Source organism: Aulostomus chinensis, chromosome 24, assembly GCF_037954235.1.
Source record: "Aulostomus chinensis isolate RoL2024-O1b breed Wild chromosome 24, RoL_Achi_v1.0, whole genome shotgun sequence".
NCBI lineage: Eukaryota > Metazoa > Chordata > Actinopteri > Syngnathiformes > Aulostomidae > Aulostomus > Aulostomus chinensis.
This window is the reverse complement of record NC_141343.1, coordinates 14542604-14555367: the sequence shown is the minus strand read 5'-3', so window position 1 is coordinate 14555367 and position 12764 is coordinate 14542604. Positions and strand designations below refer to the sequence as shown.

The 12764-nt window shown below is 43.4% G+C and overlaps 1 protein-coding gene across 10 annotated transcripts in view; it reads right to left on the bottom strand.

Moving 5' to 3' along the window:
* htr2cl1 (5-hydroxytryptamine (serotonin) receptor 2C, G protein-coupled-like 1) overlaps window positions 1-12764 on the bottom strand; it is a 125688-nt gene that overhangs the window by 24768 nt on the left and 88156 nt on the right. For 7 of the 10 annotated variants that reach the window (XM_086197362.1, XM_086197363.1, XM_086197370.1 and 4 more), the window contains 2 exons: window positions 9868-10030; window positions 3059-4090 (listed from right to left, as the gene is read on the bottom strand). In XM_086197362.1, coding sequence (XP_086053488.1) covers window positions 3059-3470 — 412 coding nt within the window. In that variant the 5' untranslated portion in view covers window positions 3471-4090; window positions 9868-10030. Of the gene's footprint in view, window positions 1-3058; window positions 4091-9860; window positions 10031-12764 lie in introns of all 10 variants that reach the window. The other 3 variants (XM_086197369.1, XM_086197368.1, XM_086197361.1) reach the window with 2 other exon arrangements.

The window sequence follows — 12764 nt, the reverse complement described above, 5'->3', positions numbered from 1 at the left end:
GATATGAGCTGATACAGTATCACAGTTATCAAGTTGGCAGCCTCTCGCAAAATAAGAGCGTGCTGCGTCTCAGATAGGTAATAATCACGCCAGTAATTGCACCAAAAAATGTTTCTGAAGTAATGACAGGGTGGATGTCAGCGTGCTGGCAACAGCTGGTGAGTGGGTGGGTGTCTGAGATCAGGGGTAGAAATCTGCATGAAATATTGTTGAAATATTGGGTGAGATTTGCAGGCACGCCTGTGGTTTTCATTATAAAAACATCACAAGAACCAAAGCCCCAACAGAGGGTTTGGACCACCTGGTGTCACAAGATGCTCTATTTTCATTAGAAATCTTCTGGTATTTTTAAAAAATCAGTCAATGCAGAAAACAGTTATAAAGAAACCCCCTTGACCCTACTGACCCGGTACTTCCGCTTACGGCATCTCCTGGATGTTCCGGAAAGCAGCAACATGTGTGATTACTCACCGGTCCTGAAAAAGCACTCAATAGGAAGTACTGCAACCAGACCCTGTGGTCTTGTCGGTCTCACCCTGTCTTGGTCTTGTCTTGGTCCTGGTGCTCTCTGGTCTTGGTGTTGACTTGGCCTCGGATTAAGTGGTCTTGACTACAACACTAGCACTGAAGATCAATTAAAACTTTACTGTATTTCCTCAAGGCTTCCAGGACACTCTTCCTCTACTTACACCCCTGCAAAACGTAGCCTATACTGCCACCTACTGACGAAAATACAAACTGTGTCACCTGCTTCGTCTGATACAAACTAGTTGATGGAAATGCACTTAATTAGGGCTTTTTAAAACAACACTCTTTAAATTCTCACAAATTTTACTTAGTTATTTATGATGATGGATTTTTAAAAACATAAGTCTTGCCCGTAGGGACTTTTGACACCTCTGTGTTTTCAGAGAAAAGTTTGTCACAAATTTTGTTGTCATGTTGTTGTAAAGTTCAATGGAAATGTAAATATGCCATCAAAAAAGTTGACCTTTTCTAATTTGATACCTAGAAATATGTTGACAAAAAATACAGCTTATGAAACCAGGTGGGGGCGCCACAATCGTGCAGTGGTCAGCACTGTTGACTCACAGCAAGAAGGTTCCCGGCTGGACCACGGGGTCTTTCTGGGTGAGTCTCCATGTTCTCCCTGTTCCTGCTGGGTTCTCTCTGGTACTCCAGCTTCCTCCACAGTCCAAAGACATCAAGAGGGACCAGGTTAATCCAGACTCTAAATTGACCGTAGGCGTGGCTGGGAGAGCCAATGGTTGTCTGTCTCTATGTGTTGGCCCTGCCATGGACTGGTGACCTGTCCAGGGTGAAGCCTGCCTCTCACCTGAGGGCTGCTGGGATAGGCTCCACCCCCCACCACCCTTAACAGGATAAGAGGTAGAAAATGGATGGATGGAAACCAGGTGGTCCAACCTGCTATCAGGGTTTGGGTCCCTGTAAGGTTCGATTTTCTTCTTTTCTAATAATGTCACATGCCTGAAAATCTCACCTAATATTTTAACAATTTTACATGGAGATTTCTACCACTGATCTCAGACACCCACCCCCTCCATTCCACATTTCTATGCATGGCTGTGGCTGTAAGAAACAGGGTAGAAGAGGAGCTGTCAATGTGAAACTAAAACAAGAGACTTATTCTGTCTTTCGTAATAGTTATTTTGCTGCTGTCTGTAGACAAAGACAAGGTATAGGGATGGGCGTAAAGGCAACGGTTGCGGAAACAGCTGCTCAGCCAAGTAAGTTAAAGAGCGTTATCCAAAACTGTATGGCCTCTTTATTCAGTTGTTTCTAAAAATGGGCAAAACTATCTTCCTCTAAATATAAGTAAGTATAAGTGTTATTTGCAAAACCGAGGGAGCTACTACATATTTTGCTCCTTCCATTAAGCTTGCACATCAAAACATGCTGCCTTTCTGCCTTTGGTATCTTGCTCTTATGAATGACACTGAATGTAGCCACATTGCTCTTTGACTCCCTGGATACAAAATGACGAGGGACATTACTGTAGTTTAGATACTAACTGTGTGAGCAACACACAAAAGAAAAACATGTTTTCAAATTTAGCCTTAGTGCAATGTAGATATTTTCTATTGGCCCAGCAGAAAACTCAATCTAAAGCAAAGGTTCATGGATTATCCACAGAAACAGCGGTACAGCTGCAGTAAAAGCAATCTCCAGTTGTATGTATGTAATGTAATCGTATTGGCAGTGAAATCTCATTCCCCTCCATTATGTGGAGGTGAAGGCCTAAATCTCTGCAGCAGATATTTCAGAACCTTGGCTCCAGTTAAAGAGTTGCTTTTATTGCTTCAGAAACTACATCAGCAAGAAATGTAAAAGGGTTATTTAGTAGCGAATACACAAGTATTATCAAAGCAGTTGTACTGCTTGTTGATGTGCTGAGGAGATTGATGTCTTGGAGGCAAGGTTTATTTTATAATCAGTGTTATATTGATGTAAATCTGTGTTTTCAAGTCAAGAAATCAATGCTTTTTTTGAGTATCTCGAAAGAAAGGCTTACTGGCCAACAACATAGAGTCTTCAAAAAAGGAGTACGATCCACGTGACAAGCATTTATACTCTTTTAGGTACTCACTGGTTCCTCTATATTTGAGTAAGCAACCAACGCTGGACATTTACAGAGCCACATTTTTAGTCATTTAATTTGTAGTAGTTCATTTCTTTGTAAAAGTTATGGGTATTGGCCAAAGAGAGCTATACCACCGTACATCCAAGGGGCAGCGTCCAGGAGGGAGATATGAAGAAAATACTGGACAATTTTGCAAAACTTTAAGGTTGAGAGGTTGTACGAGCTTGTACACAACGAGAATGGTATTTTACCTGCAAAGAGACAGCTTGAACTGGTACTACATGTGACTTGGATGGCAGCATAAGAAAAGCAGAGGTGCAAACGGGAACTCTGAACTGCCCTCAAGAGGAGGACTAATGTAACATCTATGCCAATGATGCAAGGAAGTGCGTCATCACTTGAACTGAAAGCACATATTTTGGGAGCATATATGAGGCTTTATTCATCAGAACTCACCATATAGGATGTTGATGAGGGAGATTGGCATTACCAGGATCCCTACGAGCATATCCGCCACGGCCAGAGACCTCAGGAAGAAATTGGTGGCATTTTGGAGCTTCTTCTCCAAGGACACTGCTAGGATAACAAGGATATTGCCTCCGATCGTCAGTGCAATGATAACGAGGATAAGCAGTGCCGGCCAGTTCTTCTCCTTTATCACAGTACTGGTTACTGTCTCCTGGGTAAAATTGTCCACGCCTCCACTCATGGCTGCCTCACCTCCACTCACAATCCCGAGACCTATCCCCCTCGTCTGGTTGAGCTCCAGGGAGGTGTTGCTTGTCCAGGACATCCAGCCCCCAACTTCCAGGGAGGAAGTGGTGGTGGTGCTGAATCTACCAAGAAGAGATCTTGCTGGGCCGCCCATCCTAATGGAAACCCTTATCCTGTTGGAGGCCGAGGAAGGGAGGGCTTACTCCGCATCGAGGGAGACTTGCGTGCCGATTTTGTAGGTAATTCCTGTTAATTTAACCTTTAGGAATCCATTAAGACTAAAAAAACAGGACATGGGGAAGGGACAAGAATGGGAAGAGAGCCACTTGGGGATGGGGAATGACAGGGAAGAGTGGATAGTGGGGTACTAGCTACAAGTTTTTTTATTTTATTCCAAGAAAGCTTGCAAAGCTCGGATCAGCTTCATTTTGTTCCCTGAGGTTCAAGTACTCCATATCCTGCTGATAAGCAATTGGCGAGAAGTTCACACATGCTGAGCCAAAATGTCCTGTGTCGCCTCTTGATGTTTAGTCACATCCACCTCTGGCAGGAACTGAGTGTTTAAGAGTCCTTAATATAGAGCTGAAAACCAGATTACTCATATCCATGGCGTCTGCTCGCTCTCTGTTCCCCTCCTCCAGATCTACTTAGTTGGCTGATTCATATCAAGCAACTTGCAGGTCCAGCTAGAAATTCTCCTGCCGCAAACGATGTTTCCGGGGTGTTGGAGGGAGCTTCAATCTCCTTTACAACAGAGCTGATGATCAGGATGATCTGTAGGAGGAAATGAGAGACAAAAGGTTATTTGCAGTTGTGTTATTTGTTCCTTAAAGCCTGTCTATTACAAACATGTACTCATCCTTACTGCCCTCCAATGTTTCATTAATCTAACCCTGTCCTTCCTTTCCCTTCTTCACGTCCTTACCTCTTTGGCTCATCATTGCTTTTATTGTAGCATATTATCCACATATTAGCTGGAAGGAGTGGAGTTTTAAAGCTGCCACACTGGGTTCTAATGAGTTTTGGTCTTAGTCTGTTTTGCTTTGGTCTGTAAATGCCTGGACGATTGCATCGCAGTGTGATGAGAAAAGAAAAACAGACCTGCTTCCAAAGAGTTCCACGACATGACCCAGGTCAGCATGCATTCTACGGTCACGTTAGCAAAAGGACCTGGTGTATTTGTGCCTTAGGTGCTGACATTAAGCCTCACTTTGGCTCCAGAGTTCCCAAGAAATGGATCTATGGCCTTCCAGTACAGGTACATAGTAAAAAAAGTAATCATTTATGCATGTTGAATCATGTATTAATGCTCTTCATTACTCTTAGGGTGCATTTCCACTGGCTCGCTTTGGCTCAGGCTGGGTTAGTACAGCTCAGTACGGGTGTGTTTCCTCTAGCACTGGGTACCACGTCAGTGCAGGTAGAATCTCCGGCCGAGAGTTCCCCAGCGTTATTTGTGTGCGACAACAACAACAATGACGACATGATGCCTGTTGCTTGTCAGTGTTTTTTGCTTGAACTAAAAGTGAGGGAGGACAGACAGGCAAGGCTTCAAGCGGCGAAACAGAACAGCCAAGAAAAGAATAAAAGACTTCACCAAGCGATCGACCAGTATTCCGCCGAGGCCAAGATGATATGAAGTGGCAACGTAAGCGTAAGTTACCCAATCAGTGCCTCGCTATGAGTGTATGTCACATTTTAGTCCCTGCTCAACTTGATTGGAACCTCGGCGGAGCCGGGACCAAAATGGTAATGGTTAGTACCGTGTTGGGGCCAGTGCAAACGGGGCTAAACCGACCCAAACCCCACGCAACCCGAGCCGAAGTGAGCCAGTGGAAACACGCCCTTATTGTAATGTGTATTGTAACATGTAACCTTTTTTGGGGAACACCCAAGAGAACAGCCTCACCCCTCTAACCCCCCCCAAGTTTTTCCATCCGTCTTTGCTGCAATGTGTTAAGTCAACATAGACACCAGTTAAAAGCTAACCAACCATTATTAAGGAAACCCTTAGTATCTCTATTATCTTTGATGGAATATCTTCTGGTACCAGGCTGGGCCGATCCATGACAAGAGCCTCAACAACAAAACACACACTCTGGTTCAAATCAGGTCCTTCTTGTCAACGAACCGGCCTATGCGAGCACTGAAGGTCCCCGGCAGAACTAGGCTAAGTGGTAAAAGGACTGTATTTTTTATTACAGTCTTGCCTCTTTCAAGTCAGGTTTTCCAAGGTTGTGCCAGTCACAGGAACCTAGAGACCCCAGAGGGCCCGGTTCTCTGATCTGCCATTCAGACGTTATGCACAAATGCCTTTCAGATCGTTCCTCGTAGCGACAAATAGCCACAGGGAAACTCTCTCAGCACCCAGTCAGGGACTTGTGAGTATATTACTGCACTCGCCTGAAGCCTCTTGTTCTGGACGACCCAAAAAAGACCAGTAACATAACTCTGTTCCCCAAAGTTCTCCATGTCTGTTTCCATGGATTTTTCCGTAGGTTGAGCCCGACTATAGCTACCTCTCTAGGTGAGTTAGTGTTGATGCAGCTCCATCCCTGGGAGGTGTGTGTAGTATCACTGGGAGTTACGTTATTTGATAGCCGTGTTTGTATTTGCCTCTAAGTATTACAGAGTCGTCAGTCTTACAGACTGAAAACCACTGATGCATTTTTTATAATGTGTGTTTTTGTGTGTGTGTGTGTGTGTGTGTGTGTGTGTGTGTCAGCACATCTCCAGACAGACGCAGGCCTCCAGCTGAGATAGCTTAGTGGGTGGTGAGTAAAATAAAACAGAATAGGCTTCCTTTGTGTCTCCATTTTTCCATTTGTAAGAAATGAAATAATGACGCAACGCTGTGAATTGATTCAGTCGGTGTGGGCATGATAACATCAGCGTACTTATTGTTAATATTCTTTTCTTTTTGTTTGTGCAAATTGCTGTGTTTGCATACATTAATTTTCTAGGTGCATGTGATTGTGTGCAAACATAATCATTCATTCAGGTTATTTGTATGCGTGGGACTGTGCACCCTGTGCTTCTGTTAAATTTGCGGTCCTCATTCCATTTACGTCTTTTGTCAGTTTCTTCTTCAGCGACACAAAGGAGCATCGTCTCACCTGGTACTTTTGACAACTACGACCACCTGCATTCAAGATGTACTGTATACTCCAGCGTCACAGTACTTCTACTTGATCAAGAAACCACCATTTTAGGTCTTGTGTTTCTCATTTCCTCAACCCACCCTCCCTAAACAGTTATCATTAAGAAGCCGAGTGCTTAAATCCTGATTAGTATCCACAAGATAGCCACACCCTGAAGAAAATCATGTTTTATTGCCACTAAATATGACATGAACATCAGGATGTATCGACTTTAAATTAGCGGGTGGGACCATAAACTCATTAGGATTTTTTTTTTTAATACTTTAGTCATAACGCCTGTTATATTTTTTTTCTCATTTGTTTTATATATATATATATTTATACAATCTGACTCCATTTTTTTTTCACTGCCACTGAGCTGTCAGCCATTGTGATTTAAAGCTTTCTGTGTTTGAGGAATTGCGTCCCCTCAGAGGTTAACGGGATCACGGGCTGACAGTGAATGGAACCTGTTCCGCTGCGCGAACCCAAGACCATCGGTTACGTCAGCAGCTTTCTTTCCTGCAGGCCGCTGCTAGCTTGCTGCTAACACTTTTAGCCTCCTCAGTACAGCTAACGGGCTAACTCTTGCCACGTCACAAAACGTGTTAAACAAAGACCCGTTTAAAACCCCGCAGGGGGAAGTTTGTTGGGTGTTGGCCTGGAAGGGATGCAAGCCCCTTGGACAGAGAGTTTTCTGGCTGGGTGAGACAGCCAGAGGTTGTGGCGGTGACCACAGCGGTGAGTCATCTCTCTTGTTATGGGACAAATAAACCACCATCCTCCCCCTCCTAAGAACAAAGCCACCATCTATCTAAGACATTTCTTGACAGAAATGCTGCCAGTTTGGCTGACATCGGCCCACCCTGCAGGAGCAGCTGAGCGCGTCTTTGGACAGGTTGCTTGCCACGTCCACCTCTCAGGCAGAGAATCGGCATCGCTCAGGGAGAACTAAACAGCACTGCCGGCGAGGCGATTAACCAGTCTGACTAAACAGCAACCGATCCGAGACGAAATAGCAGAGCACAAAGAGACGGAGAAGAAAATTCACGCAGTCCCTCTACACCACAGGACATGAAGTTGTTAGTCAAACAATAGCTTAATCCTTCTCATCATCTATATTTAGCTTTCAGGCTATCATGAAAACACAGAGTTCATTAGTTTTGAACCAAAGATTAGACGGAACCCTCCGAGTGAGTTAACAAGTCGCACCATCTGTGGATTATAATTGGAGTTGTGGCTTCACCCCGTTGAGAGAGAGAGAGATTCACATCAGGCTGCCGGGGCCCCGTTAAAGCACAGATGTCGCTGTTTGCTCTCGACTGCAACTCCGCACGACAGGAACTATTTACTCTGCACTTTTGTTGGTTAAAGCCGTTTCTGCTCTGTGAGATAAAACAGCGGAGGGCAGCGGGAAAATGGGATGAGGGATTTTAGTCTCATTAAACTTCTCAACAAAGACAAACAGCACTAAATGCTTTTGTGTGCGTGTGCGCGTGTGCGTGCGTGATTTGCAGCTTATTAAACAAGGTTTCTATTTCATATCAATAAACACCCCTGGCTAGAAACATTAAATAATTAAATTCCAGCTTCTGAAACAACAATTTCAGAAGGGGAAGGATATTTTATGGTGCCGTTTCAATGTATTTCTCCAGCTGCTACTCATTACTGCTGTGTAAAGGTGAATTTAGGAGTCTCACTTTCTCTTTAATTTATGTGGATGTTAATTCAGTTGAACCCAACCCAGCCAACTGTACCCTATCACTGCTCGTAGCAACCGATAGTTTCCACTGATGCCTCACAGGAAGCGTGAAAACACCTAACACAGCAAACGACTCCTTAATTCAGTTATCATAGCTGCCGATGTTTGCCAGGGCTCGCGGTGGTTAACTCAAGGCCGAGTGGGACTGGTTCTAGATAATTGATGAGATTTCTTCTCATCCAAGGGGTTCTTTGCTTCTTGGTCAACTGGATACATGTCCAGTTGCTGGACCGATGGCAGCACGATAGCTACTAGCGTTAGCCATCTTTTGATTTAATCAATCTTGACTTTTATTTTCTTATAAAAAAGGTATTTTCCAACTTAATGAGTGCAGGTTCAAGCTTGACAGCAACACAAACATTCAATTTTACTCACAGAACGTCACAGAGAACTTACAGGATACAACTTAATCAGAAATAAAGGAGTGGAAGATAAAATAAACGATCCATATTGACCCAAACCTTTACTTATCTTACTTTATTTTTATCTTTTATCTTTTTTTACTTCTGATCAGTAATCATATCTCCCAGGACAATAATGATATGTGGGTAATGCATAAATACAATTATTTGATAATATACATTGGCGATGTACTTTTATCTGAGTTGTAAGTACATTTGTGTTTCTATGGTTACGGTTTGAAAAGATCTCTGCAAAGGTGAAATTACGTGAGAAAGTGGGAGAAAATTCCTAGGTTTCCTCCTACCCCTTTTTAGAATGTGGTTCCCTAAATTTTGCTGTTGCTTTGAAAAACACAACAATGTCATTCATTAACCTGAAGCAACCTTTGGAAAAGTCACATTAAAAAGAGACGGGACATCCCCTCATCGCCAGACGACGCAATGGGCAAGTTGTGATCGTCCTTTAGTACCTGCTGGTATCGGCCATGTTGCTGCTGTATGGAGAGACAAAAGTTTGGAAGTCTCCGTGAAGACGCCGCAATGGAAACGGCAGGCCGGATGGTTAAACATTCACTTATTAGAAATTTGTTTTTTTGGGGGAAAAAAAGGGCAAAATCACTAAAAATGAGCTTCACTCTTTGCTGAGGCCCTGGGGGCCCCCGTAGGGGGCATTGTGTTTTTGGGGTTGTGCGTCCTGATCGGTGTTTGTGAATGTCTCAGTAAACTAAACTGGTTTTGGTGGTGGAAGGTGAGAGGTTAAGGTCACTGTGTCACAAATCATGGAGGAAAACAACCGTGATGCAGCGCTTTCCTGCCGTGCAGCTCCCAACAGCTTTTCTTAACGCGACACTTCATAATGACCTAAACAACTTCTGATTACGCTTTTAAAAAAAAATTCAAACTTTACAGTTTTTTGATTTCCTGAAAAGGTCAAATGAATCACTTTCCTCTTCGAGTCACTGCTGTTCATGCTGGAGCACAATAAACCCTCTTAATCACTTCTTTAGTTTCAAAGCTGGGGAGGCGATACTGGGAGACATGCCGCACCCACCGTGAGCCACTGGAAGGTTTTGTCAGAGACTGTCAACGCTGCAGCCGTTTCTATAAAATGTGCTCATTTACCAAGTGGTGAAGGTGCAGAAATAGAAGGCCAAAAAGAGAGTAAAGAGAGGCAGTGAGAGAAAGCATAAAGAGAGAGAGAGGGAGGGAGGGGAATTGTATCCGTTCATCTGCTCACTTACTTCTCACCTTGCGATCGATGCGCCTGCTCTTTGCTGATGTGCGCCGTTACCAGTAGCAGTGACCCTTTCCCATGTCACCTCTTTCTTTCTCTCTCGCCCTCGCTGTATAAATGCCTCCGTCATCTGTCACTCCACACCTCCGGAGCAAAGGGTCAGCATCATCCATCTGCCTGCAGAGAGCAGAGGGAGGGAGACGCAACAAAACACTGACTTTTTCTGACTCTTTTATGGTCCATTTTAGATCAAAACTCAGAGAAAAAGTGACTGAAAGACTCCCACACACACCAACAACAACAACAAAAATGAATGGGCCATCCATCCTCAGCTCCCATATCCAGACCTCGAATAAACACGCTTCTTAGTCATACTGCTGCCGTGCATTTGGAATTGATACTTTAAGAAAATACAAGTGGCATTAAATGAAAACAACATGGAAATAATGCAAAAATCTCCAGTTTCAATTTGGAGCCAGTGTTATAAAACAAATCCGGCGATGGCCTGACTCGGGTGAATTCATGCTTTTATGTCATTAGGTAACATCATTGTGTAAGAACTTCTATGAATCAAATGAAACGCCGGTTTCCATGCCAGCGCCTCCAGGACCGAAGGCAGAACGTGTCCCAGTGTGTCATTGTGACACCATTTGATGCAGCTCAGACTTTGACTTGTTCGTTTTCATAAGCCACAAGGCCACCTAATGGACCGACAGATGGAGGAACATTACAGAAACGAGTGTGAGTGTGTGTGTGTGTTGGGAAAGAGGCTGGACGGTGGTGACAATCGCATTGTGCTTTTAAATTAAAAATGAAAGAGGACGCTGCCTAACCGTTGGGACGCGTCCTGAATGAAAACTTTTTTGGCGTCGGTTGTCATTTGGCAATTTTAAAAATGCTTAGAGTCAATAAAAGACAAACCTTCTTGTTCTCCCCATTGTAAGTCTCAACATTGGAACTGCTGTTGAATGAAAAGATGTGATTGGCAACCAGGAAACACAGGGCAGCGTCAGATCGCTAGCAGCCAGGCACGCTGATGCTAGCAGTCCCTGCTAGCGGGGAGCGTTGGCTCAATTTGTTTTTTGCCCCTCTAACAAACTGGCGAATTTCCTTTTCATCCACAACATTTGAGCTGTTGGTGAATTTCTAGATGATTTGCCAACGATGAGTGGGCGTTATTGCTCATTATTCTTTTTTAAATGTTTGAATTGTTTGAATAACTACCTTCTTATCTCATCATAAACTGGTTATTTAATCTTGTTTTTTCATTGAAGTCAGGAAAGCAGGTCAATATGTCTTAAGATGAGTCATCATTTTGAGCTAAGGAAGCAATAACTTATCATTTTGCAACAGAAAAAATAAGGTTTCGAGGTGTTAATCATCTCGGGATAATAACTTGTAATAACGAGGTAATGGTATTGAAAAAAAAAAAGCTATTAAGAGTACAGCCTCTCAACGTCGATTTTAATTAATTCATTGCCTGTTCGAGTCGTTTCATTTGATTTGCCTGCTTTAATTGTTTCTATTATTTCTTGTATGTCTCTCCCTTTCGCATGAAATGTGCCGTGGCTGGAGATGTGACTGCTTCTTATATAACGCTCTGATTTCTTCTGTAATACATTCACATAAATGTGATTAATACTAAAATGCACAAGGTATTTAAGGGATTCCTGAATACGACCCCGCCAACGCAAGTGCCTTCATATATATATATATATATATATATATATGTGTGTGTGTGTGTGTGAATGTGTGTATACACACACACACACATATACAAATATATGTGTACAACATTTGAACCGTGAACGTAGGAAGCCAGATGGGTTTAATGTGCTTAAAGAGTCAAAGTTGAATCTCCGCAGGTTGATGGAACGGCCATTAACACAGAGCTGCTTTGTTAATGTGACACAACATAATCCCTCCATCTGTGTATGTGTGTGTGTGTGTGTGTGTGTGTGTGTGTGTTTGTGTGTGTGACAGAGAGAGAGAGAGAGAGAGAGAGAGTAATACTCAAAGGGACTGTGTCAACAGTGGGGGATTGTCAGAGGTGAAGGAAGGACCGAAGGAAGATAAAAACTATCTGCAGCACAGTAACAAAGATGCAGCTCTGTGCGAGTGTGTGTTTGTGTCCGAGGAATTACAATGCAAGGCATGAAATTGGGCAGACAGATATAGAATTGCAGTGTGTTGGCTCTGAGACACAATGGGGGAACAGAACAGAGCGTTCATCAAATCAGTTGAGAGACTCAAGATTACCCACGGAACACACTCGAGCGCATTCAAAAGGCACAGAAGAAGAAGGAGAAGAGAGATGAGCCTTCGGGTGCCTCGGAGAGAGAGAGAGAGAAAGCGGGAGACTCAAAGATTCAAACGATACAAATGATGGATGATGACAAAACCGGGGAGACAGAGAGGGAGATGAATGAGTGAGAGGGACTGATTGCACCGGCAGAGAAAGTCAGAAGAAGAATAGTAATGGATCAGTGTGACGGAGTTTTAGTGAAATTTTAATTAGAAAAAAAAAGGTGTGTGTGTGTGGGGGGGGGGGAGTATAATGAGGAAGGAAGTAAGAGGGGTAAAGATAGCAAAACTCAAAGTTCCATGATGTATTTTTGGCAAAAATTCAGGAAAATTTGGCTAAAATGTAACAAACAGACAAGTCAAAACAGGGTAGGTATCTATCTTTCCATCTCTCTCTCTCTCTATCTATCTATTGGAAGGAATGTCTTCAAATTTGGTACAAACATCCACTTGAACCCAAAGATTTTGGGGGTCAAAGGTCAATGTCACATGCAGTCGCCGCAGCGTTTCTACTTTTTCTTACGTCTCATTCCCAGTCTTTCATGTTTGGCTCCTGTACTTCGGCCGCCTCCAAGTTAATTTCTGAATTTTTTCCCTCCATGCTGCC